The sequence below is a fragment of the Poromitra crassiceps genome (assembly GCF_964638095.1).
Source record: "Poromitra crassiceps genome assembly, chromosome: 4".
Lineage (NCBI taxonomy): Eukaryota > Metazoa > Chordata > Actinopteri > Beryciformes > Melamphaidae > Poromitra > Poromitra crassiceps.
In genome coordinates this window covers 51,948,150-51,976,099 of record NC_139626.1, presented here as the reverse complement: position 1 = coordinate 51,976,099, position 27,950 = coordinate 51,948,150, and the positions used below count along the sequence as shown (strand labels likewise).

Below are 27,950 nucleotides of genomic sequence, written 5' to 3'. Positions count from 1 at the left end.
TCCATGTTCAGTGTGTGTATAATGTACAGTTCCTAATAAAGACAAATATGTACATGACTAAATATCGTTGGTGACATAATATGGTCCAATTTAATAAGAAAACATGTTTATTCAGTAATTCAGTTATGTACAAAACATATTTGACTGTTTTGCAAAATAAGTGTACGCACGCACGCACGCACACACACACACACACGTCGACCATCACTCAGTTCAAACTACAAACCACAATGAGACTTGAGCGTGGCTTCATTTACACTGGCTTCTGAATCTTGTTAAACCTTTGATCATTTGCAAGTGTGTCCCTGTTGCCATGAACAAAGAAGGTTAACAGAATATTCTCCTTTCCCTCTTTGACTAAGCCGGTGGTTCTCAAACTTGGGTACGCGTACCCCTAGGGCTTCATGGAGGTACTACAAGGGCGTACTTGAGAGAAAGGGGGAAATGGAAAAATCTAAGAATAAATCATGAAAATAAATGAAACGTTCAAATAAAATCTGCTCAGGAGGCACTAATTGCCACTCTTTCACTCCATTTCTGATTTTGCAATGTTATATCCTTCAAAAGGTGTGTTATTCATTCATTGCATCATAACATGCTATTGTTTTCTCTTGCCGTTTTCTAAGCAAAATGTTGTTGTCGGGTAAAGGGGGGACTTGGATTCAGAAATCAGGGAAAGGGGGTACTGAAGCCACTGGACTAAGAAATAGCAGGTTATTTCTAATACAGAGGAAAGAAATGATGATCTGTGCGATCATATTGACACACATGACAACCTGACTACAGGCAATTGTTTTTTTCACTGCAATGAATCACAGATGTCAAGAATATCCGGCTGTAGGAGCTGCTGGAAATGTCCACAGCCCTAAAGCAAAAAGTTAAAATGAATGTGGACGTATGATTTACACCACAGTAAATCCCGTTTAAATATGGGAGGAAGCCAGGATTCTTAACTGGGTTTCTCATAATCAAAGAAGCAGGTTATTTTAATCTGATTCTGATGTTTACATGGTTCACCCCAGAGCCAGGTTACTGCAGTGATCAGGTTCACAGAATCCTCTCTGTATGTAAACGCAGCCACTGACTAGTTTCACTCTCCCTATGTGGCCTCCTCCTCCGCCGCCGCCGCCGCCTCTTCCGCCTCCTCTGGCTCCGCCCCCCACACCTGGACACGCCCCTCCATGGCTGTCAGAAGGCGTGTCTCCGTGGGATGGAAGGACAGCGATTGGACGACAGCTTTCCCCACTGGCAGCTTCAACGACAAAGACCCCTGGAGGTAAGAACACGTAAGGAATGTTAAATGTTAGTTGTTGTTGTTTTGCTGTAGCTATTATGCTGCGTTCATGTGCTGGTGGAAAGTTTGACATGCGGGCCGCCCAAGTCCGCTGCTAACCAGCATCAGAAGACAACAGATTAAAAAAAAAAATCTCATCCAGGTGTTGAGATAACCGTTGCAGCTTTACTCTAAACTCTCACCTCCACCAGGTCCCAGCAGTAGACGTGTCCGTCCTCGGAGCAGCTCAGGATGTGGGTGTCTTTACTGGAGAGGCAGCAGTCCAGCTTATAGCCCTTCATCTTGTGTCCCGTGTACCTGAGGAAAGTGAATACACAAAACAATGAAATCCGGCAACATCACTACAACGTGAGTCAGAACTACCTCCTTCGTCAAGGGCACTAAACTGGTCAGGTGGCTCTGCTGCACAGGCTGTGTCAGAGACGTGTGAGAGAAGTCCTATCCAAGTTTCTGCAATTTGCCAGCAGAGGTCAGAGGTCAGCAGAGGTCAGCGATGACTTGAAGGTGACTCGTACGGTCATCCAGAATGTGCTTTACTTTAATGCCGTCCGCCATTTTGTCATTTTTCAAAAGTTGGATAGCGCAGTTTGGAACAAACGGCTCATATCTGCTAATATACAAGATTTTTTTTTTTTTTTTTTTTTTTTTTTTACTGTGAAGAGTGAAGACCCATCGGCCACTTCCAATAGGACAGATTTGTTGGTATAACAGGTAAATGTTTTGGTGTGTGCGTGTGTATGTGTGTGTGTCACTTTTGCCTTTATTAGACAGGAGAGATGGGGAGAGAGAGAGGGGGGGGTGACATGCGGCAAAGGGGCACAGGTGGGATTGGAACCCGGGCAGGCTGCAGGGAGGACAAAGCCTTCGTGGAACGCGCTGTGGCAGGTGAGCCACCGGGACGCCCCGTAAATATAAATATGACTCTGAGGAAGGCACAATGTCAGTTGTTTTATTTCTTGTCCTTTCACAATAAAACATCAGCGCTGCAATTGTTAATTGCTCTGGGCTCCGTCTGTGGGTTTGTCCTCCTGGAAGAACTAATTAGCTGCTGTTTTTTTGTTTTGTTTAAGTGGCCGGTTTGGAGTGAGGTAGGACGCACTTCTCTCTCTTTTAGAACTTTTCATTTGGATTTTTACATAAAATCCATCTCCTGAACGGCCCGAAGCAGCTGCGAACGCCTCCCGCCTGTCCTGAACGCTACTCACTCTCCCAGCATCTCCCCGGTGCTCTTGTCCAGCAGCCTGACTGTGGAGTCCAGAGTGGAGGTCAGGGTGCACTGTCCGTCCTGACTGAAGCACACACACGTGATGGGGCCTACACACACAAAGACAAACACACACACACGCACACGCACACACACACGCACACACACGCACACACGCACACACGCACACACACACACACACACACACACACACACACACACACACACACAGAGTTAGATGGAAAACACTCCCACCTCTCCACCTAAAAAAAAATAATAATAATTACAACTACTCGAAGAAAGCGATGAAACGATATGAAAACTTCACATCACGATTATAGTGACCAAAATGATCACGGTTATCAGTATTATCACGGTTTGTCAAAATGTGCTGAAAATGTTCAAAAAGCACTCACAGAAATCATTTCACCAAGTTTTATATTGAAAACTCAGACCCCAAAAATGACTGATACACTCACTGAAATCATTTCTCCAAGGCTGCACGTTTGCATCTGGGAGACTGTTGCCAACTTTGGTTGATGATGGACAGTATTAAACGTATATATATGGATAGTATATAAACGGTACCACGGTTTTAATGATAATGAAAATTTGAACCAGTACGGTTATCATAAGGAATTTGATCACGGTTATCATTACAACGGTTATCGTTTCATCCCTACTCAAAGATGGAGGATGGTGCTATGAGTAAATAACTGGCAACACAACATACATGTATTTCATTCTCCAACAAAAAAGAGTCGGATGACAAAGCAATGACTATTTCAGCATTCATCGTGGTTATACTTACATGACTTCTTCACTAGACATTCCTACTCTAACTAGAGTCTAGGTTACTCCTCTATCCTTTATTTATACAGGAGGAAGCTGACCAGTAAAACCACAGTCTCAGCTGCTGGCCACTGAACAGCTCCACTGGAGCGGTTGGGGTTAAGGGCCTTGCTCAAGGGCACCTTAGTGGTGGTAACGAGGCAGGGGCAAGCGCTGCCTTTTTGCTTCCCCCCCCACCCAGATTTATCCTGCCGGTGCCGGGGATTGAACCAACGACCTTCCGGTCGCAAGCTCGCTTCTCTAACCTTTAGGCCACCACTGCCCCTACACTGTAGGGCAGTGATACTCAACTTGCGGCCCCCCTGTGTGGCCCGCGATGGAATTGCAAAAAAAACAGTGCACCTGAACGCAACATGCAAGATACCCGCTGAATAAGTGTCCAAATGTTCATGTCATATTCTGGCCAATACTCCACTTCTGTTATAGCATTTCAGTCTGGAATATGGAATATCTTTCAATAACAACTGGTTGTAGAGTCACTCTGAGACACTGGAAGTCCTCAGTGCCGTCTACCTATAAAGAATGGATGGAAATAATGTGTCAAATGGCATCATATGAACGAGTCACATATAGAGTGGCGGGTAGAGAGGATTTATTTGAAGAGGTCTGGGGCCAATTCCTCACTGAAATCAAAGGATCTAATACTGAACCTGTAAGAACATAACCTGAATGTGAACATATTATATTGGCTGTGTTTTGTCTTTTTTGTCTTTTCTTTTTTTTTGTGTGTCTCTATTGTTCCTGTATCTGCGTGGGATTTTGTAAGGTTATGTGTGTTTGTTGTTGAAGTTGTGTACTTTAATTTGCATGAGGGGAGGGGGGAGAAAAAAAAGAAAAAGTGTACAGTTATGTTGTGAATTGATTTTGTATTACCTGTATTGATATATAACTGTCAAAACATCAATAAAAATAAATAAAAATAAAAATGAATGAATATATTTCAATAATCTATGATTTAGCTGCTAAATTGTCAAATACTGCCGTCTGCTTGCTACCCAGGCACTTATGTATGTACTTAACCTACCTAACTACTGGCCCCTGGCCTTCTATCATTTCACGAAAGTGGCCCCCGGGCAAAGCAAGTTGAGTATCCCTGCTGTAGGGCCTACAGCAGGGCGTTTTCAAAGTGGGAGGCGGGCCTCCCCAGGCCAGGGCGGCTCCAAGCACTTTCAGGGGAGGCTCAGGGAATGGAAGTGAAAAATAAATAAATATTACATTAGCTATCAAAAGGAGATCACATAGAATAGAACGTGTGTAATTTGGTTAAAGATCGTTCATAGATACATTCGTTTTTGGGGAATTTGAATGTTTTTCCCACTTTCCCACAGTCAGAACCTAAAAAATACCTTCAGATCCTTTTCTAAGCTCTTAACCTGCACAGTAAATTGTGCGATGGGGGGGGGGGGGGGGGGGGGGGGGGGGGGGGGGGGGGCGCCTTTTTCCAAGCTTTGTCTGGGGGGAGGCCCACAGTCTCAGACTTTGGAAACCCCTGGCCTACAGTGTTTAAGAAAGTACAAACACGGTTACTGACTGTTGATGAAGTCCACATGCAGCTCTCCCATCCTCAGGTCGTAACGTCTCAGTCTGCCGTCCACCGACCTGAACACACAAGATGTCGCCGTTAGAGAATACTGTGTCTGAGTCACCTGCATTTGGGCCATCTGATCTTGAGCTCGTTAAGTGGTAGGTTTGGAGTGAGGCACCTCTCTAGCTTTTAGAATTTTGGATTTGGATTTTTAAACTGAATCCACTTCCTGATTGGCCCAAAGCTGCTGGGGGTGGGCACCATTGGTCAGCTCATTCTACTGTTTCACTCAGTCTAAGTCACTCTGTATGAGAGCGTCGTGTTTCACTCAGTCTAAAGCCCCAAACGCACAGGGAGCGTCAGATCCCAGCGTTTGGAAGCCCACCCATTGTTTTAAACGGCCGAACATGCACCAAGAGCGTTCTGACGCTCGTACTCCGAACCTGTTTTGATTTTTGAGCGTCAAATGAGATTCCAGCAGCGACCAAAGTGCCCGTCTCTGTCTCGATAAGTAGTGCTCCTCAAACAAATCTCATGGCAGTTTAAATACAGCAGGCATTAATACGCTACACTAGCAAGACTAACGTGAGAATAAGGTTCTAAACACATCGGCTAGCAAAACATAGCCTATCCCTGGATGTCATGATGAGATTAGAATAAGTTTGGACAGAATTGCATAATTTCCCCCCGCAGCGCTGTCTCCCCCTCTGCACGGCAGACCGACAGACAGGTAGGATGATCCAACAGCCTCTATCCCAAGCTTGCCCAGAATGACGTGCCGAACAAAATAGGCTATATTTCCCGCTGCAAAGTCGATCTCTGAGAAGAATACTAGAGGAATAAATGCATTCGAAACATATTGATCCAGAGGAGAGAAGTGTAGCCTATTTTGTAGCCTACCTTTCCTCTGCAGTAGCCAGGCAGCAGCACTGTGCTCCAAACCGCGCCGGAGCTTCTCCCCATGTTTAGAAAGTGATTAAGCGGTTTATTGAGTCATGTCTAGCAGGGTAACTGCCGCGGATAGTCGGACCTGATTCTACGGTTTTAATCCGCAGTTCATGTTTAGAAGAGGCTTATGACAGGGGCTCAAAACTACGGTATAACAACTTTTTTTTTTTTTATCGGTCAATTGTGCCTGATTACATATAAATGAGTGGCCTTTTCCCCCAAATAGCGATGGTTCTGTCATTCTGTGGTGTATACATTTCAGATCTGACGCTTGCAGTGCGCTATAGGGGCAGATCTTGACGCGCGTCAAGATTCGCTCCCTGTGCGTGTGGACCTTAAGTCACTCTGGATGGAGTCACAGTTGAAGACTTTCTCACAGGATTCCCAGGCCTTCTTAAACATAAAAATTCAAAGGCTTTTCAATGACTTTCCAGGCACAATTCCCTCAAATTCAAGGACCCAACACGGCATATTTTGAGACACGGATCAAGGTTAATTACTGTTACAACACTTAGTTACTAGCAGCTAACTAGCAGGAAGCTCACAAACAAGACAGAGAGGCGTGAATGTGTGAACACTTCTCAACTGTGCTGTGTTACAAGAACTCTCCTGAAAAACAATGCTGATTTATTCTTGCACATGATCTCAAAACTGTAAACCGTTTTTATGGAAAAAATTATAAACACTTTTTTTATGCATTCTTGCATTTCTTTATGCATTAAATCTTTATGTATTCATGTTTGACAGTTATTGAGACTGAGAGTTGATTTGAGTTAAGTTGTGGACCAGTGATGTCATTTGTGCATAAATGACATCACTGGTCCACAACTTAAAGGGATGCTTTGCTGAGTATCAACCCACTTTGTATATATCATTATAATCTCTGTGATATAAGCAGATGGACAGTGTTGACCTTCTCTATATGTTTTCCACACAGAGAAAATATCCTCCGTTTGTCTGCCTGCAGAAACTCCGCCCCCGCCAGCTGCTGCACGTCATTAAGGCTCGTTAAGGCTCTCCATGCAAACAATAAACAATAACAGCACACTGGAAGCCGCCTCGAGGAACAGCTGTACCCTTCCGCGCCCATTATGATGCGTAACGCGTCATTTTGTTACGGAAGTGCTGGAATAAACTGCATGCAGAGCTCTCGGCGCAGGAAAACATGAAGACAAGGTAAAGGCTGCCAAATCTGCATACTGACATTGCAATCTGTGAACCCATCGGTAAAAAAAAAAAAAAAAAAATTCTCTAACCTCTGGGGGCAGCAGCCTCGTTTCAATGTGGTGCAACAGGAACTCAAGAGGCGCGGTCGGCAGCAGAAGAAAATCCCTTTCCGCTCCCTGCAAGCTCTGCCATTGGCTCCAACCGACCGGCTCTGCCCATTAATGCATTTATTTTCCGCTCCCTGCGTGTCGCTCTCAAATCCGTCGGTCGCTATGAAACAACAATAACAACTCTAGCTCGTTGCTAGTAGCAAGTAGCAACTTGCTACACGCTGACAATGGTAAGTGTTGACAACACACTGGTCACGTTCACTTCATTTTGATCGGGTAAAGCGCGGCATGCGTGCGAGCGCTGTTACAACCCTTTTGACGGAGCCTGCCGACAGATTTTCGATGCAAGTCGAAAGTCTGTCTCGAGAGATTACTGACATTGCAGGTCGGGGGGATGGTTCCGTAATACGGATATACTCATGATGTCGGGGGACTCAATATAGATAAATTGATTTATTCTATTATGCAAACCCAATGAGTCCTCTATACGTTTTTAGCGCTTTTTTTGCAACTGCTGCGCCTGTTGCTTAATGCACTTTTTATACTCTTTTTTTAAAGTTTTGTTGTGATGCTTTTAAATGTCCATTTTATTCTCTTCTTTTATTTTCCTGTCAATCATTTTATGTGAAGCACTTTGAATTGCCTCTGTGTATGAAATGTGCTATACAAATAAACTTGACTTGACTAATGATACAAAGCGGGTTGATAATCGGCAAAGCCTTCCTTTAACTCAAATTCTTGCCCTTTCAATGACGACGACCCGTGTCTATTTATGTCTATTTTCAAAAACTTTCAAGGCCTTGATTTTTGTCTTTAATTCACAAACTTGTAAGGATTTCAAGGATCTGTGGGAACCCTGTTCTCCATGTGCGATGCCTATTAGTAACCTGCAGAAGAAGAAACCATCAGAATCAGCTGTAAATTTAACTTTTCTGACCCGGTCAGCAGCTCGTGTTGTACCACCTTCAGGTTGCTCACGCCGTCCCGGGCCTCATCCAGAACCTGGATGGGCTCAAACCTCCGGGACCTGGTGTCCCAGCATCGCACCGTCCCGTCTATGGACCCTGCATGGTGAGGACACACACACGCGCGCGCGCAATAAAGTTGATTGTTAAACTGTAAAATATCCTGCCTCCATTACCTATCTTTGTCACAAGTGTTTGATTTTTGAAGGATAATTGCAAAAAAATAAAAAATAAAAATAGAACAAAAAAACAACCCCCTAATATCAGTATTGGCCCCAAAAATCCAGTATGGGTCGGTTCTAGATCCAATTGATTTATGTGTGAGGAAACAGCCTTGGTGAGTTTATGTACGTTATTCAAATGCAGCACAGGACAGAATATATATCAGATATACTGTATTGGATAGTGTGTTGTGTATTGTATGTGTCTGCGAGAGGAGAGTGTGATGGAAAAGACTCACCAGACAAAATAACAGTTGCCTCTTCATTGAATTGGACACAGTTGACTTTCTGTAAACAGAAGGCTGAAATCAGTGGAGCAAACTTTTCCCTCACGTCGTCCTCACTCCCTTCTTCTCACAACAGCTGACACACAATGCTTGGATGATGTTGTGCAATGCAGTGCTGTTCTTCCTACAATGCTAGCAGTTTCTTCACAATGACCAGTCTATTTGGTCAGGTATGTGAGTGACCAATTAGATTTAAGCACCAATGTATATTATCGAGATTTTTACGCCATGTTGAGAAGATTGCATCACAACCATGGAAACTTGATCAGCAAAATGTTCAAAACATTTCCCGATTCGATATGATTCCGATACACCAGGTCCCAATTCGATTTGATTTCCAATTCGATGCGATACGGAGATTTCAGTTACAATACCAATTTCGCTTGGATATGAAAGAGATTCTCAAAGAACGAATGCTGTAAATTGTACAAGGAACCTCTAACTTTGTGCATTGCAAAAAATATTAATGTTTACAGATGTTTACAGAAGATCTTGTTGCGCTAAGAACCAAACCACGCAAGGCAAGTCTAACTGGGTTAACTTTTTTTTTTTTTACCGAGCCCTAAATTCCAACTTCATCGTCTGATTTTGAATGTGTTCATGTGAAATTTCCAAGAGGGATTTTTTTCTGATCATTTGTATATAAACGCAGGGTCAGTGTCACCTTTGGGACAGTCAGTATAATCAGTGTGTAATGCATTAGTGAGATGCATCATTTTGCCAAGTTTTGCCAAAATCTGATCAGCGTTGTCCAAGATATCGTGTGTGATGGACACACAGACAGAGGAATAAACAAATGAATGGAGACCACAGTCGCAAACACGTAACGGCGGCGCTGGTGAGAGAAAAACAAACCTGAAAAAAGGCTTTAAAAAATATCTCCTAAAAGAAATTATCAGAGTCATTATGAGCAGAACTGACCCCGGCGTGACCCCGGAGTTTGCGTGCCACCTGTCCCGTGGCGACGTCCCACAGGACCACCGTCTTGTCGGAGCTACAGGAGCAGAGCTGGCTGTTGTCAAAGGAACTGCGGAAGCAGCCAATCAGAACACAAGCATCGTTAGCATTCAGGGGTGTGGTGGGTAACGAGTTAGTACAGATGACGCGGCCACCTTGAATTGCCGGCTGATCCGTGACACGTCCCTGACAAAGGCCCACCCAGATCCATGGCAGATTAAACAAAGACAAAACAGAAACTTAACTAGTTAAACTTAGCTTAATTAAAATAATTTAAATTAAACCTCTGAATAAACTATAGAGATGTCCTTAGTTCCTCTAATGAAATGTCCCTTATGGTGTAAGTGGCCGGCCTGGCGGGAGGAGGCTTGGTGTTCAGGCCGAGCCTCTCATGTCTCTCAAAAACAACTGAAAATGGCCGTCTGTTGAGGCTAAGCAAGGAGACCCATTTTATTTCAGAAGAGGCTGAAGGCAGCGAGACAAAAGACTGCCGAAAATAACGAGTTTGGGAAATCCTAACGTTACGCACAAGAGGGTAAGCTAAACTAGTTGAGTACCGTTAGCATAGGTGTGTGCATAACGATTTCTCTCTGACCAATCAGTAGTCTGCAGTGTTTTCACGTCACCTTATGGCACTGGTTCTCAACCTGGGGGTCGGGACCCCCCCCCCCCCCCAGGGGGCCGCAAGATTATTTTGGGGGGTCGCGGGATGATTGTCAAAAATATTTTGGATTTTATGATTAAATCTCCCATACCAATGGTTGAATGTATTATAAAGCTATATAAACTATAAAAACGATTTCAGCTGAGTGAGTGAAATTAGTGTGTGAATGTGTGCGCACTGTCGTTGGGTTGGGTAGTGGTGGGAGGGGAGGGGGGGGGGGTCACGAACCCGCAGCCTAAAGTTTTTTGGGGGGGTCACGGCTCAAAAAGGTTGAGAACCCACTGCCTTATGATACCTGCTCGTTCAACCAGCCTTGGTGGAACCATGACTGAGTATGGACTCAGCGTGCCTCAACCGGCGGTCGAATGAGGCATCAGTGTAAAGGAGGCAGTGAGGAGTCGGCTCACCCGTCGGCGTCCAGGACCTCGTACCCGTGGCCGCTGTAGGTCTTCAGCAGAGTGCCCCGGCTCACGCTCCACAGCTTCAGAGACTTGTCGCTGCCGCAGGACAGGATGTAGTTCCCGTCCGCTGCCAGAGGAGGGAGAGGGGGAGAAGAGGGACATGTGACATATCTACTGCTTTTACCCACAGTGCCTTGACTGTGCACTGTGAACACACGCACGTTAGCGTGGGCTGCTCAGTGCATCAGCAGCTAGGAGATTAGAATAGCACACCTACTACAGATACTGCATGTAGTTAGCAGAGGTGGGGGGACTCGATTCACATGACTTGGATTTGAGTCCCAGTTTTAATGGCTTGAGACTTGACTTGATGCATGAAGAGAAGACATGAAAGTGAACGTGAAAACAGGACTTTCAGCTCATGGCTACAGGTCAGATTTCAGCTAAAAACAGGGGGTAAATGATGTCTTTTGAAGGCAACTTGGCATCTCCCAGGGCTTCTGGAGAATTGGCTCATGCCCTGTCATGCCAGATGGGGAGTATGGATTTTTTTATTTTATTTTTTACATTTGAAAGTTGGTCACCATTCACTTCAAACACTGTGGTGTTTTTAGTCTAGTAGGAACGGGGGGTCCCCGCGCACCCGAAAGATATATTTTTCTAACATAGATTTTTGTACTTCTCAAGGTGTCTAATAAACAAATTTTGTTGTTACCCCGTTGAAATAGTGTCCCATGGGTCCGTTTGGCGGCCATCTTTGCGGGCATATTGCGATGTCTGATGAAAATGGATAAGGGTCATAACTTTTGAACTAGACGTCATACAGAGACAAATGACACCACTTTTCTGTATGATTTCTGCATGAGGAATTGATTGAGAGGGTTGTTTTAATGATTTTAACAGGTTTGGTATAGTAAAACTCAAAAACATTTGAAAAAAGTGTCTAATTTACTCTCAAAATCTTGCAAAAGAAATCTATCTACATATTAGTCCATGGGCCAGAAGGGTTGGGAATAATGCTCATATTGATTTTTGGCAAGGTATACATCTCTAGAGTTAGAAAATATGTGAGAGCATTGCACCAATGGTAGCTAAATGTGTGTTATCACTCGATTTATAACACCATGCAAAACATAATAGTTGCGGGACTTTTAGGGACATTTGAGGCTAAGTTCATGCAAATCAAGTCTAAAAGCACCAGATTTTGCCCAGAATTAGCCCAGGGCATGCTCTAACAATTGAGCCAGAGTGCCCGAGCCGGTGACCCCCGGGGTCACCATGGCGGCCAGATCCAATATGACCACTGTCCGAAAAAGATTTTGGCTATAACTTTTGAAAGAGATGAGATAGAAATACAGACTTGGTGTCTATCTTATGTTTTTTGACCATTAGAAAGGTGTTGGAATGCTTATCTTTACTAATGAAGATGTGTGTGGACCCCTAATCTGCATATTTCCAAGATGGCGGCTACCTGAATATGAGTTTTACCATAACTGTTGATGCTTTTAGTAAACTCGGTGTCCATTTTATGGTTTTTGAGTTTTAGAAACACATTGTAATACTCAGATTTATGATTGAATCCATCTATAGCACTCTACTTTGCATAGTAAATAGGCTACCAATATGGCCGCTAAACATTTTTTTTTTTACATACACTTTCACCCAGATTGAGTGTAGACTTGTAAGAATAAGTTACCATCAAACTGGTGGAAACAAACAATCTACAGTATGTATCTTACAGATTTTATTGAAACAATTAGACAAATAGAGTAGTAGGTAATAGCCAGTCTGTGCATCAATGCTCTCCATAAATGTGAAATGCTATCAATACTGATCAAAGGTTTGATTTGAACAAAATATTACAATATCAGAAACAAAAACAACAGAACAAAACATATATTGGTGCCTATATGTACAAGTGAGTAGTAGCCTACTTATGTCCATAGGTTGAATTGAGTTAGAAGTGCTCAGTCCTTTTGATTTACCAGGGTGACTGATTTTGCATAAAAGACTTCAGATGACAAGTGGTTTTTGTTTATATCCTTATATCCACAGCCAGATTACTAAAATATTGTTGTCTCGACCCTTATTGTTGGTACAGGCACTCTTGCATCCACATTGAGGTGCCACGGGCTCCAGCTTTACAGTATTCACAGCACCCACTACATGACTTTTTGCAGACGCAGCAGAGAATGATGACTCAGGCTTTACTGGCATCTGGAAGATGGGTCCAGTAAGGTTCCAAAGTCTTGGTCATGGGAGTCCCAGTACCAGCCCCACGTACTGAACTCTGGATGTTTTGCTGGACAGAGGTTGCCTGATTCCAGTAGAAGCTGGCCTGCAGCAGTCCCCATTTTACATGCTGAATCAGTGCATCTTGGGTGGGAGGCAGGTTCTCTTGATGCATTTGAAAAAAGCCAATGTCTAGCATCATCTACTTGGTTGGAGCCACAGCTTTTGCTGTACCAGACAACCCCAAGGTGAGGGCGACCAGGGTTTTGGGATGAACTCCTCCTTTCTACCAAGAAGGATGTTATACCTTCCAACAGATCTGAATATGACATATCTGCACTTCAGCCTTGTAACCATCCTGAAGCAGACACTACAGTAGAATGATTTATAGCACCTGGCACATGCTGGGCCAGTAGCCATAGAAACTCAGGATCCATACGTCCGACAGTGATGTTGTAATACTTGCAATACACTTCTTCTACACATTAGGCCTCACAGAGCACTGGATCGGCTTCACGTGTGGAAAGTACATTTATGTTCACAAAATCTGCAATGTTCTTGGTCTCCAGAGATCACTGGCATTACATCTCTTCCATGTGCTAAAATGATGTGATACTACATCAGCCTTCCAGGGCTATGGGAAAAGGAGTGGATGGGCAGCTTGGGAAGCAACATGCGTATCTCACTGAGACCGTGGATGCCTTCACCTTGGAGCCTGAACCGATCAACTCAGATGTCCATGTCCAAAGACTGGAAGCATTATGGTTGTTGTCATGTCCAACAAGAGCTGTGTCTCCAGCCAAGAAGAAGCCAGACATCCACTTTTCTCAAATGGTACCAAGTCCCTTGAGAACTTGCCTCCCACCCAAGATGCACTGATTCAGCATGTCAAATGGGGACTGCTGCAGACCAGCTTCTACTGGAATCAGGCAACCTCTGTCCAGCAAAATATCCAGAGTTCAGTACGTGGGGCTGGTACTGGGACTCCCATGACCAAGACTTGGGAACCTTACTGGACCCATCTTTCAGATGCCAGTAAAGCCTGAGTCATCATTCTCTGCTGCAGCTGCAAAAAGTCATGTAGTGGGTGCTGTGAATACTGTAAAGCTGGAGCCCGTGGCACCTCAATGTGGATGCAAGAGTGCCTGTACCAACAATGCGGTCAAGACAACAATATTTGATTAATCTGGCTGTGGATATAAGGATATAAACAAAAAACACTTTACACTCAATCTAACTTAACCCCCCCAACCCATGGACATACCTAAGTGTTACTCACTAATTGTTTCAATAAAATATGTAAGATAAATACTGTAGATTGTTTGTTTCCACCAGTTTGATAATTCATTCTTACAACTACAAAAGTGTATGTAAAAAAGAAATGGGATAGCAGCCATATTGGTAGCCTATTTACTAGGCAAAGTAGAGTGCTATAGATAGATTAAATCATACATCTGAGTATTACAATGTGTTTCTAAAACTCAAAAACCATAAAATGGACACCGAGTTTACTAAAAGCATCAACAGTTATGGTAAAACTCATATTCAGGTAGCCGCCATCTTGGAAATATGCAGATTAGGGGTCCACACACATCTTCATTAGTAAAGATAAGCATTCCAACACCTTTCTAATGGTCAAAAAACATAAGATAGACACCAAGTCTGTATTTCTAGCTCATCTCTTTCAAAAGTTATAGCCAAAATCTTTTTCGGACAGTGGTCATATTGGATTTGGCCGCCATGATGACCCCGGGGGTCACCAGCTCGGGCACTCTGGCTCAATTGTTAGAGCATGCCCTGGGCTAATTCTGGGCAAATTCTGGTGCTTTTAGACTTGATTTGCATGAACTTAGCCTCAAATGTCCCTACGTCCCGCAACTATTATGTTTTGCATGGTGTTATAAATCGAGTGATAACACACATTTAGCTACCATTGGTGCAATGCTCTCACATATTTTCTAACTCTAGAGATGTATACCTTGCCAAAAATCAATATGAGCATTATTCCCAACCCTTCTGGCCCATGGACTAATATGTAGATAGATTTCTTTTGCAAGATTTTGAGAGTAAATTAGACACTTTTTTCATATGTTTTTGAGTTTTACTATACTAAACCTGTTCAAATCATTAAAACAACCCTCTCAATCAATTCCTCATGCAGAAATCATGCAGAAAAGTGGTGTCATTTGTCTCTCTATGACGTCTAGTTCAAAAGTTATGACCCTTATCCATTTTCATCAGACATCGCAATATGCCCGCAAAGATGGCCACCAAACGGACCCATGGGACACTATTTCAACGGGGTAACAACAAAATTTGTTTATTAGACACCTTGAGGAGTACAAAAATCTATGTTAGAAAAATATATCTTTCGGGTGCGCGGGGACCCCCCGTTCCTACTAGACTATTTGCTGTGAAACTCCAGGACTGTTTTGTGGACTAAGAAACTTCACCCGTCCTTCCATCACCATAGGGGTGAGTAGATAATGACTGAATTTTCATTTTTGGGTGAACTTATCCTTTAATGGCATCGATTGGATAGACTTTTTGTGCCTCAAGACTAGAGCACAGACGACTTGGCCACACCTCTGGTAGTTAGTGCTATGCTCTACCCACTGATTATACATACAAATGTATGCATACAAATTATGCAGAATCTGATGTAACATTTTCCTTCTGCTATTTTGGGTGAGCACCTGGATGGAGGCCAATGGGTGGGTGGGTGAGAGCGTTTATGTCACAGATATGAGGTCTTAAAGTCACATCAGGAAGCAGATTGGTTTGTTTATTCAGGGTTTATGATTAAATGTACGTGAAATCTACCCACAACCTATAGTCTCACGTGGTCAGACCCAACGTTGTACGTCGGCATTCTTCCAGCGACGGAGGGTCTGAATCATATATCAACTTTCTGGAAACCAAGATGGCGATCCCTCAAGATGAAATCTGATTGGCTGGGCTGTGACAGAAGTTCCGTCATACAGCGTGCATCCGTTATTTGCCGATGCACGCATTCCGAATGCACCGCTCACACGATGTCCGTGGTTGGTCAATTCATATGTCTGTCACGCTCGCGCATCCTTCTTCTTCTTTTTTTTGTCTTGAGGAGGCGGGCGTTAGCCACTTTTCAGAGTGGTGCTCCAGACGTAGATTTATCTACACACCACGTACATCCAGACATGAGTCTCTTACCATTGAAGCGGACAGCTCTGACTGCCCCCTGCTGGCAGTCTACGGTCCTGAGCAGGTGGCGGGGGAGCTGGGGGGCCTGGGGTTTAGGCTGGGGGAATGACATCACTTCATCTGTGTACGTTGTTACCATGGAAACAAGCAGAGAACCAGCATGTCAGCAATACTGCAGTTTTTTTGGGGACCCCCACATAACTGCCAGTACCCTGCCCTGGGCCCTGGGGGGTACACTGACGTACCCCACTTTTGGGAATAAAAGTGTGCACTGCTAGACAAACAAATATATTACAAATAACTGATCAGATGTGCACTATATATCTATCTGCATGCTTTTATTTAGCTTATGGCCTACTATATCTCTTATCTAGGTCAGTCATTATCGTGAAACCTCAGAAATGAACTGAGAGAGAAGTTAGTGTTTTACTCGTGTATCTGACTAGTAGTTAACTTAGCTCTGTAGTAAGTTGGTCATTTATAACCCATATACAGGTAATAGCCATTTCTTGTCACTTACTTGAAATGTTTTTTCCAAAGAGTTCAATTGCACGGCTGTGACACGATCATTTGCCAAATCGATATTAGAATGTAAACAGCTTCATGCACAGTTTCTGCAACATTCATTGAATCCCTGTCGCCCTAGTCTCACGTATTTCCGTTAAGGCACGGCACGCGATGCATGCTGGGATCGAATATCCAATATCAAAATAAAAGTTCAACGCGTTCTCTCCTCCTCCCCTGTTTACTTTTGGCGCGTGTAAATCATGTTCAGATTTTATTTTGAAAGAGGCCGGAACTGTCAACCTTTCAGTCCACGGTCCCCATTCACGAAGTAGCCGATCAGCTGTCTGTCTGACTGACTGACTGCCACTGGGTTTATTATATTTTTATTCATCATCACAACAAGAAGACATTTGCAGACAACATGTCCTCTAACAACATGGCGGACCCGAGAAGACAGAATAAGATTTTGCGGTTAGTGTGTTATACAGAAAATAGCTTTCCTTGATGGAGTTGGCTAGCTAGCGTGGCTAACGGCAGCTAACCTTTAGTTAGCTCAGTCAGCGGAGGCTAAAGCGATTAGCAATTAGCTGCAGCAGGATTTAAATGCCATTCAACAGTCGTCCTCGGTTAGAACGCGCATCTGTCATAACGTTAATTAGGTAACGCTAGTATGATTCCGTTCAGCTGGGTTTTCTACATTATTGGTGTGATCGGAATCAGAAACACACACAGTGATCTGTCTTTCTGACATCAGCGTTAGTCAAGTTGACAAATCAAGTGACACATATACAGTATTACATACTGATTAACTAGTACTGTATTCAAGACGTACAATACACTGCACAGCTAGCCTGTAGCCTACATATCACTTTACAGATAAACATTCTGTTATATTGTTGTATGTTTGGTCCATGTTGTAGGTATAAGCCCCCCAGCACAGAGAGCAACCCCACCCTAGAAGACCCCACCCCCGACTACATGAACCTGCTCGGCATGATCTTCAGCATGTGTGGACTGATGCTCAAGGTGACCTACACACATGTACACACACACACACACACACACGCACACAGTCCCATCCCCCTCTGGTGTGTGTGTGGCCAAGCGGCATTCACATTGACGTTAGTCTCGCTGACCAGCCGTGAGAGGGGTCTGGTGCCACAGGTCTCCATAAGTGGGATAAACCCTCCCCTGCTCTACTCTGTTCTCCCATTGGAGCGACTGTTTCAGTCGCTGCCGGATGTCCGCTCCCGGCTTATTACAAGCTCTGTCATTGGCTCCGACCATGTTAATCAGAGCGGCTTCCACTCCCTCCTCCCTGTGTGTCGCTGTAAATAGTGCCCTCAGTGAAAACAACAACACTAACTAGCTAGTAAGCTAATGGAAGAAACCTACACGCTAGCTCGTTGCTACATGCTGAAAACGGCAAGTTGGGTTGTTGGAAACTACCAACTACTTTTCCATGGGCACTGCCGCTAAGCGCCGCCCGTCGCAATCCCACTATGGAGACCTGAGGCGCCAAACTGTCAGTTTGGGTTAATTCTGCTTTCGATTAGCCGAGATCCATTACCGGTAATTAACTGGTAAATAAGAATAATCAAAAAAGCCTGTGACTACGTTTACATGCACACAATATTCCACTATTATTCGGAAAATGACAATATTCAGAATTTGATAAGGTCATGTAAACAGCATATTCCGGTTGCATTTTCCGAATTCGGCCTTTTTCCGAATTTAGAATTTTCTGATTAACTCATTGAGTGCCATGGACGAGTATGTTCGTCAATTGGTTTAGTAACGTAGAGTGCCAAGGACGAGTATGTTCGTCAATTGCGTTTTTTGACGGTGGGACGTGCATCAAAGCCAGATCCATCTCCTGTGAAAGTATGGTGGCTGTTGAATGTGTAAAACCTATTTTAGGGACCCATTAGGTGGCGACAGTGCTCTCCAGATTAGAGAAAGGCGAGGAAAAAAGAGAGAAGAAGTAATGGGGAAACGGAAATCGCATCGATATGCATGAAGCATAACGTTAGCTGTGCCTGTGAACAGCAGTCATCTGCTGCCACAATTGAGCCCCATCCGTGTCCGCTGCGATAGCCGCTCCATATGATTTAGTTGCCGACACCAGCGTCTTTCTGAAAAGTTACATTATTCTCAGCTGGGAGCCGGCGACACGCTGTAAAAAAGCGGGGGGATGCAGCGCACTTTTCAGTGCAGAGCAAACGCACAGCAAACCGCAGCAGAGCCCCAGAGACACTCCTCCCACCACGGAGGAGGAGGAGGAGGAGGGGGGTGGGGCACGCAGGGCACTACAGCATACAACCATTGACAGTACACACAGACCCAGGCAGCAGCAGGCTCGATGCACAGAGAGCAAACAAGCTAGAATAGGCTATCTGATGCCCACCAGCAGTAAATCAAGACCAGCAAGAAGGTGTAGGGTCTGCGCACGCAGGGGCCAGCGCTGCTGGTTGCAGCTAAAAAATATTATTTGGCCAAACAAAATTCCTTTGTTTTCACTCTTTTATTGAAGGAAATTATTTTTGAGGTGTCATTACATCAGAAAATATTAGCTTCAGAGTCAATGATGTGCTTGAAATGCTTCCTTTCACAAAAGGCTGAATATCTCAGATTCTAAATTGAAACGTGTCTTTTTGCTCAAAACAACCTATCTTCTCCGGCTCATAACTAAAGAACGGAAAATGGTATCAATAAACTTTTTTTTGCAGATGATAGAAGAGAGTCTCATCGTTCTTTGTGCGTGTTCGGTGTTTACATAGTAATATCACACAATATTCTGTGGGCCTTGAGAAATCACTGAAAACGCTCTGAAACTCTGGCACTGGGAGCGTCCGTTCTCCAAAAGTGGCTGGCACTCAATGAGTTAAGACGTGGGCTATTCCGCTATTATTCGTGTTTTAGGAGGATCCTCAGGTTCTTTACAGCGGTTTGCGACACACAGCTTCGTACTCTCATCCAGAATCTCCGGGTGGTCCGTGGTGGCAGTAACGGTAGCTCCCTCATCACCAGAGCTGGCCGCTTGCTGCATGAGTTGTTTGCGTCAGAGTCTGTTCTCGTGCAGCCGTGAAGAGAATATCTTGCAGAACACAGTTTTGCATAACTTGCAAAAGGGTGAACGAGGGGACACCACGGGAGCAACATGGCTGCCGTTTGAAAAAGGAGGGAAATTCTTCCCTACAGCACGTCATACAGTAGGCTACGTCAAGGAGGCGTTGTATGTTGCAGTAATCAAAATATGCCCCGGTCGCAGGTAAACGGGAATAATATAGGAATTAATTTTCAGTAGCATGTAAACAGCTTAGTCTGTTAGTGCCTTATTTCGGGAATATGGGCAAAAACCGGAATATTGGTGTGCATGTAAACGTAGTCCGTGACAATTGCAAGCTATGTTACAGTCCCCGGCTGCTGTCAGAGGAGCCAGGGGGCTGCAGTCAGTGTGCAGGGCTGCGCTGAGTGCGCTCTTCATCAGATCTTTCTGGTTAGACAATCATGTAACGTTAGTTGTGAACACAAGCGGATTCAACACATTAACATTGCTAATCCCATGGACAGAAAAAGTCCAGGTCAGTGAGGTCTGAGAAGTTGCTAAGGTGTCTGGTGTTGGACGCAGACAGGAGTGGCAGTGCGAGCGTCCAGCTTCCACAGCAGCGGGGACGGGCTGACTGACCGGGACTGAGAGGAGACGCTTTGCTGAAGCACTGTATGCAAATTAACCTATAGACCGCCAAGCGCAAACGGTCCAAACCATGGTGGTTAACCGATTAACGGTTAACCATTGACATCCCTAGTCACTACCCCCGCCCATGCAGCGCTATTTCTATAATCAGCCATTTACTATAGGGTATACTATAGGATCCGTCTTCACAGTTGCTCGGTAAAACAGCGGACTGGGCCGATAATTCAAACTAACGACATGCCAGACTCCCCTCCCCCATCTTCTATGTGTGCGTTGCGTGTGTGTGTGTGTGTGTGTGTGAGAGAGAGAGAGCACACACACTAAAGGGGTGTTGCCCCAAAAGGGAGGATCTGTGTCCATCCCGCTCGTTCCATTTAGAAGATTAAAGGTGAACTCACCTTTCAGATGGTGGACTGAAGGACAGCAGGGGGGGGGGGGGGGGGGGGGGGGGGGGGCGCCTGCCTCTCAGCACAGAGGACATACGGGGGGGGGGGGGGGATTGGATTGGATTACTTCACTGATTGTTTGGTTTGTACTCAACACAGCATTCTTTTTTCATTGGTTGGATTTGAATGTGTCTTCAAAACATAGTGCATGAGTTGTTGAACAAATCAGAATCACTTTTATTGCCACAATATGCAAATTCCATACGAGGAATTTGTCTTCATGTCAGTATGCTACAATACTTTAAGTAGCGATGGGGGGGGCTCATTTCAGTGGTGGGGGATTCAGCTGAGTTCAGGAGTGGGTAGTGGGGTTTGTGGGGGGTGTTGGTGAGGTCCTTGGTGGAAGGGGCTTTCGGGCCTTGTTGGTGAGGCCGATGGCGGTTGGAAGGAAGCTGTTCTTGTTGCGAGAGGTTCTGGTCTTGGCAGGCCTCACTCTCTTGATGAGGGGGAGTGTTTTGAAGAGTTTGTGGCCAGGTACCGTCACCGCGGGAGGGGTCGGCCGTGATCTGCGAGACTGCTTCAATGTTCTGGCTGCATGCAGGTCCTGAAGGGATGGCAGGTTGCATCCGATCACCTTCTCAGCACAGCGGATGATGCGCTGCAGTCATTTCACAAGATGAACAGTGTGCCAATTCCCCCCACGGTACTCTCGGGTTTGGAACATGTAATCTGAACGAAACACAAGTCCAAGGCACACTTCTTTGAATGAAAAAAAAAAAAAATCTGCGCTCATGGAGACATTTCAAAGCCTTGTTGACTCAGCCTGTGTGTTGTTGTGTTTGTGTTGCAGTTGACTCAGCCTGTGTGTTGTCATGTTTGTGTTGCAGTTGAAGTGGTGTGCGTGGATCGCCGTGTACTGCTCCTTCATCAGCTTCGCTAACTCCAGAAGCTCAGAGGACACCAAGCAGATGATGAGTAGCTTCATGTGAGTATCAAATAATGTGTGTGTGTCTGTGTGTGTGTGTGTGTGTGTGTGCGCGCGCGCCGCGCGATATCGCGATAGTGCCGCCCCAATATTGCGATATACGATGTTATTAATTCATATATAATAATTATGTGTTTTTGTATTTTATGTTTCAGGTACATACATGACATATGATGAGTAGTAGTATATGAATAAAGGAGTGAGAGCTTGATTGATATGCTGTTCACTTCCCTTTGCAGCAACAAATAGGCTACATTCTTAAAGGGACAGCTCACCCTAAAATTCAAAATACATATTTTCCCTCTCACCTGTAGTGCTATTTATCCATCTATATTGTTTTGTGTTAGTTGCCTGAGTTTTGGAGATGTCGGCCATAGAGATGGCTGCCTTCTCTCCAATACAATGGACCTGGATGGCACTCGGCTTGTTGGTGCTCGAAGCACCAACAAAATACATTTGAAAAACTCAACAGCAACATGTCTCTTTCCAGAAATCATGACCCGGTTACTCAAGATAATGCACAGACTTTGTTCTGAGTAGTTTCATGTAGGAACTATTTTCTTTTGCAGTCTCATGTAGGAACTGGCTAGCAGCTCGCGGGTGTAGTTCGGTCAAAAGAAAATAGTTCCTCCATGAAACTGCTCACAACAAGGTCTGTGGATTATCTTGAGTAACCGGGTCATGATTTCTGGAAAGAGACATTGCTGTTGTTGAGTTGATCAAATGTATTTCTTTGGCACTTTGAGCACCACAAGCCGAGCGCCATCCAGTTCCATTGTGTTGGAGAGAAGGCAGAAACTCTGCGGCCGATATCTCCAAAACCCAGGCGACTAACACAAAACGATATAGATGGATAAACAGCACTACAGGCGAGAGGGAATATATGTCTTTTGGATTTTAGGGGTGAACCGTTCCTTTAACAGTACCAATAATGTACAGTAAGCAGTGAAATGCCTCGACCTGCCACCGGGGCTGTAGCGACGCCGTTGTCCAATGTCCCGAAAGCTTTTAACCGTGTGACCTTCACGGATGGCCCATTCCATCTGCTTATAAAGTGTAGTAGAGTAGGGCGGGCGCTCCAGGGGCAGCTGGGTTGGGCCCATCAGACAGATAACGCAGCCAGGAAGTGCGTCGCGCTCCACTGGCTCGATGAGGCCGTGTTAAAGACGAAGCCCCCATGCACACGTAGTTTACTAATGCAAAATGTTTGGCTCAGCCAGTCATGTCTGAGGAGGAAGTGAATGTGCTGCCTCGGCTACGTAGACGCTGGGTCAAGGCCAGTTTTCGGTCATTGCTGAATAGGCGGCGTATGATGTATAGCCCCCGTGTTACGAAACAAATGCGAGTGCGTTCAGAGACACCCGGAGGGCATGTGAGAAGAAAGGAGTGCGTCATTACTTAGACCTTCAGTTGGTGGCTCACAGCGTACACTTCATTCAGCATCTTGCCCTCCTGGCGACTTTCTTTCTCAAGAGTGATCTGGCGACTTTTTCTGACCGCGCATCTTAATGTGTTGGATCCCAAAGCGTTTGGCGATAAATGGGTATAAAGCGGTAATACACAGGCCCCCTGTCTCCACTGCGAGCGAGCAGGACCGTAGCGCTTGTCTTTGCTACCGGCGTACGCCGTAAAGGCCTTGACATACTGCCACGTCAAACTAGCTAAAAAGCTGAAAAGTATATCGACATAAAATATTTCATATCAGTCGATATCGATAATTATTTTTATTAATTAAAACAACACGAGAAGAAAAAGTTTGCATTTAACCACTTTATGTTGAACCACCTTATTTTCAAGGCACATGGGTAATAATTGTAATGCTAACACTGTCACACATACACGCTCTTAGTGCAAGCAGTAATTTACAGGCATGGTGACGTTTTATTTCGATGACACAGTGTTGTCAGCCTTATCAAACAAAAAACGTTGAGTAACGTCTATTTCAGGGTTGTTCAACGTTAGGTGATTCAGTTTGAGCTGCCCCGCATTCCCGCAAAGTAACGTTGCAGACGTCCGCATTTGTGAAATTGGTGATTAACGTTAATGTCCCGGTCGCACAAGACTGCTGTGCGGGCTCAACGGTCATATGGAACACGTTGACAATTGACGTTCACATGAATTGAAAGTCACATTGAATTCTTTGTCACGTTTTACAGACAACGGCGTTCTGCTTTCGTCCCTTTTATTGACAATCTCCTCCACGTCTTCCTTCTGTGTTGTTGTCGTTTCTTCACGTGTGGTGGGTGTGCCGGGTGAGACCAAACATGCTGTTCGCCTCACTAGCACTGCCCATTGTCAAGGGATATGATTGGCTGTTTATGAGCTGGGGCGGGTGCACACTCGGGGTTTGTCTGACCTGTCTGTTAAATGATTGGCTGTTTCCCTGTCACTCGTAGCACGCTCCATTAACAGGGGACATTTTTTCATGCAGCTTTGCTATCGAAGTCCTATCGAACAAATTTGTCATTGTATTGATGACGTCTCTATCGCGATATATATTGTATATATCGTTTTATCGCCCAGCCCTACGTCAAACCTGGCAAAAGCTGGCGAGCCTGCCTGCGTGCAGCTCCTCAAAACTGATTACTAGTGCAAACGCACCTCAGATTCAAGACAAGGCTTTATTCGGGACTTTGTGGCTGTATTGTTTTGATTCTGTATGGAAGCATTTTATTAAAAAATATATACAGTATATCAAGTTGCAATGCTGTGTGTTGCACAATTACAGATTTACTGTTTTATTCATTGACATCAATAGACAATTCCTGATTTATTTATTTTTTCAATAATATTTTTATTCAATATTTGAATTTTGCAAGACAAGACAACGACAAAAACAAAAAAGACAGGTCAGTAAAATAAATAAAATAAATTAAATTAAATTAGATGTACAAGGCAAAAAGGCAAGGATCAGGTGGCAATATCACTTCGGTTGAGGTATCCAATAGTCAGTGTCTCTGCTAGGTTAGGGTCAATATAATTCAAATAAGGCTCCCATACTTTATAAAAGACATCGGTTGTTGAGTGCAGCATACATGTCATGAACATGTCAAGGGGCGGCTTTAGCTCAGGAGGTAGAGCGGGTCGGCCAATGACGCAAGGGTTGGCGGTTCGATCCCCGCTCCCTCCCAGCTGCTGTCGTTGTGTCCTTGGGCAAGACACTTAACCCTCCTTGCCTCGTATGATTGGTATGAATGTAGACATGAATGATGGTGGTCGGAGGGGCTGTTGAGCGCCGATGTGTGGCTGCCACGCTTTCGAACCACCGGTGATTCTGTGAAGCGCTTTGAGCACTTGGAAAGGCGCTATATAAATCCAATCATTATTATTATTATTATTATTAACTCCAGAGGCATAAGCTGCATAATAATCTGGTGCCAGTTCCTCTTTGTTGGAGGTTTGTCTTTAATCCAAATACTTCCTGATTATTAAAATTAGCGTAAAGCGTAAATCACAGAATTCAGAATTTGTTTTATGTGTAATTTGGAAAAAATCAAACTGATTTCATAGGGCCCTACAGTAGATTAAATGAGCAGGCAGATATGCTTGGTTGGGGTGGCTTTTGGTGTAAAAAGTGGCTCTCCTATGGACTTTGTCCTGCCAGTGTGGCTCTCATGGAAAAATAGTGAGGATCAGTGTATTCGTAGTCTCGGTTTCCACCTAACCACCGGTTGCCACCTAACCACCAAACGTCTGGGAATTTACTGTTCCAAATCTGGTTCATTGAGCCCGGCGAGAACGGCCGGCAGCAGACACGCCTACATTTATTATTAGAATTTTATTTGGTAGCGGCAATGCAATGTTTCATAGTTCTAATATAGAGCAAGACACTGATGTGCTGCAAAGAGAGTTTATACCTGTTGTTTATTTTACAATAATTTTTCCTATCCGGAAGTGGTCCGCTTGCTACTGTGAGTCATCAGCTGGCTCTGTAACGTTAGCCTCGGGAGTCGGGCTTATCGCTGGGGGAAAGACCTCTAGCCACCGGGGCCGGATGAAACACGTCCTATTAACAGGTTATGTTTGTTTCTGTGATTAATATGTTTCTCCGCAAACGCCACAGCACCGGTTCTGCATGAGCGTCACTGTCCCCAGAAAGCAGGCCCGCCCACAACACTCATGATTGGTTCTCCGATGCAAGGCTTCCAACCTAACCTAACGTTATGAAAAGATTTAAATAGTAATATTCTCAGTCTTACAGTAGTGAAACGGATTAAGACTGAGGGCTGAGTCTAGTTTCATCGAGGTTATCAAGTGTTAACCTCCCATCACAGATATTTGGTTGAATTGGCTGAAAACACCCTAACCTTAACCTGGGCTCAGCAGCACTACTGTACCTTCTGCTGCCTGGTACCAGACCTTTAGACCTGTCCTCACTCAGTGTGCCTGAATTCCTCTTCTGTCTCCATCCTCCCTTCTGTCTGCAGGTTGTCCATCTCAGCAGTTGTGATGTCCTACCTCCAGAACCCACAGCCGATGTCGCCGCCATGGTAACCAAGGACCAATCACAGCAGAGCGTGGACGTCTATATTGTGGGTGCTGGAGTGGGAGACGAGGCAGCTGATTGGCCCACTGGTGGCCATCGGGGGGGGGGGACGAAAGACGGAAAGGAAGATATTGTGAAAGAAGAGAAGGTGGTCAGTAACAAGGACACTAATCCAAAATGGAGAGCAGGTGGTCCTTGCACTCCGTTCGCATCCCCCCCCCCCTCTCTATTCAGTCTTTTTCTATAAGTCCTTTGTTTCTTGATGAAAATGTTGGAAAAACTACTATTTGGTTGACCTGATGCAGGTTGTCGAAAATAAAGTCGTACGGTTTTAAAAGTAACTTCTGTGATTGTGTTTGTGTTTGGAAGAAGATGCACTGAACACATGAAGCCCACCTCACCCACAGACGACCATCCATAGGAAGCATTACGTCTCATTAAGATATGAAAAACTAGGAATGCACCCATTTATCGGCCGTCCGACATTCGCCTTGTCGACTCGACTGCCATCGGCCTGTTGGCAAATAAGATTTCATTCACCGATGGCAAGTCAAGTTTATTTGTATAGCCCGAATTCACACGCATGTCTCCGATGTCTTTACAGAGAATATGTCCAGCTAAATCTAGCTAAGCACTATCAATACACATAATTTAACTATCTTATATTAGAGAGAGGGGAGGGGGAGAGAGCAGAACAGATAGGGTATACTGGGGCTGGGCGATACGTTTGAAATCAATAACATGATAGTCACGGGTCAGTTTCGATACATACCAATGTATATCACAATATGCTTCATGTAAGCAAAGTCACATTTAGTAATCCAATGATCATATACGTTTGTTTCATAAACCTGATCATGATTGAATTTGGGCTCATTCAAAGATAGTGTGATGAAGGGCTGGAAGACTTTCAAATGTTTTTTTTTTTTTTTAATAATGAAAATGTCTTTGTTTCCCTGTCACAAAAACAAAATGGGGCGAATCAGCGTGACGTCACTTGCCACCCAGAAGTGCGTAACGCCGCGGCAGTTAACCAGTATGAGTTGTGTCAAACGAACGTTAATATCTCAAAAAACTACGCATCACATCGCTTATATTTTGACATTGTGAGTGGGAGCAGAAGTAGCTCAAGAGGTTGTTGTATAATATATGCATGTCGTGTTAAAGTTGTGTGAACTGTCGCAGTTTTTAAAATGTAAACGGGGTCAGCCGGCTAGAGTCGGACACTCAAGCCTCCCAAAGCTCACGCTCCATAGGGTTCCATTGCCGTTGCCGCCCAGTGACGCGGTTTGTTTACCAAAATGCTGCTCGGCTGATCCCTCATAATATAGCAATTGGACAAATATAGCAACAATTGGTGCATCCCTAGAGAAATGTGTGTACATAATGTGTTTTCTTAAAGTATTATTCTATGGGAGGTGTGTGTGGGTCCACTTTGATGTCCTATTGATCCAGGGATCCCCCCCCCCCCCGTCTATTCAGGTCAGCTGCTACTAACAGCCTGCTAATCAACTGTGCGCACACACACACACACACACACACACTTTGCTTTAATCTTCCAAGCCTTAAATCTTTTCCTTTCAAACCTCTGTCTAGTAAGGCCTCTAAAGCACTGCTCTTTCTGCTCTACAACACACGCTGACACACTGCCTTCATGGCCTGTGTGTGTGTGTGTGCGGGTGTGTGTGTGTGTGTGCGTGTGCGTGCGGGTGTGTGTGTGTGTGTGCGTGCGGGTGTGTCTGTGCATGTGTGTGTGTGTGTGTGCATGTGTGTGTGTGCTGACAACAGACAGGGAGTATGGGAGTCAGCTGGATGTGAAAGTGATGTAGTGGTGTGATAAGTCATGTCTGCCTGGCCCGGCTCTGCTGTGGCCGTGCCG

The 27,950-nt window shown here is 44.6% G+C and overlaps 2 protein-coding genes across 2 annotated transcripts; one reads left to right on the top strand and one right to left on the bottom strand.

Moving 5' to 3' along the window:
- Positions 1–64: 64 nt before the first annotated feature.
- On the bottom strand, positions 65–16,629 carry wdr83 (WD repeat domain containing 83). The gene is made up of 10 exons (XM_083634541.1): positions 16,531–16,629; positions 16,020–16,130; positions 10,602–10,722; positions 9,495–9,600; positions 8,526–8,574; positions 8,038–8,164; positions 4,882–4,949; positions 2,500–2,608; positions 1,477–1,591; positions 65–1,270 (listed from the first exon to the last, which is right to left on the bottom strand). The coding sequence occupies exons 2-10, from the start codon at positions 16,120–16,122 to the stop codon at positions 1,100–1,102; spliced, it is 969 nt and encodes a 322-aa protein (XP_083490667.1). The 5' UTR covers positions 16,123–16,130; positions 16,531–16,629; the 3' UTR covers positions 65–1,099.
- A 212-nt stretch (positions 16,630–16,841) lies between these two features.
- Positions 16,842–26,394, top strand: wdr83os (WD repeat domain 83 opposite strand). Its single transcript, XM_083636202.1, has 4 exons — positions 16,842–16,988; positions 17,438–17,543; positions 21,488–21,585; positions 26,013–26,394. Exons 1-4 carry the CDS (start codon positions 16,939–16,941, stop codon positions 26,077–26,079), a joined length of 321 nt encoding a protein of 106 aa, XP_083492328.1. The 5' UTR covers positions 16,842–16,938; the 3' UTR covers positions 26,080–26,394.
- Positions 26,395–27,950: the final 1,556 nt, after the last annotated feature.

Excerpts from the sequence above, each read along its gene's own strand:
- wdr83 (XM_083634541.1), bottom strand. The coding sequence starts at position 16,122 with ATGTCATTCCCCCAGCCTAAACCCCAGGCCCCCCAGCTCCCCCGCCAC. Across the intron at positions 9,601-10,601 it reads GAGGTCCTGGACGCCGACGG|TTCCTTTGACAACAGCCAGC; the intron begins GTGAGCCGACTC and ends CTGCTTCCGCAG. Across the intron at positions 8,165-8,525 it reads GGCAACTGTTATTTTGTCTG|GGTCCATAGACGGGACGGTG; the intron begins GTGAGTCTTTTC and ends CTCACCATGCAG.
- wdr83os (XM_083636202.1), top strand. The coding sequence starts at position 16,939 with ATGTCCTCTAACAACATGGCGGACCCGAGAAGACAGAATAAGATTTTG. Across the intron at positions 17,544-21,487 it reads TGTGTGGACTGATGCTCAAG|TTGAAGTGGTGTGCGTGGAT; the intron begins GTGACCTACACA and ends TTTGTGTTGCAG. Across the intron at positions 21,586-26,012 it reads CAGATGATGAGTAGCTTCAT|GTTGTCCATCTCAGCAGTTG; the intron begins GTGAGTATCAAA and ends TTCTGTCTGCAG.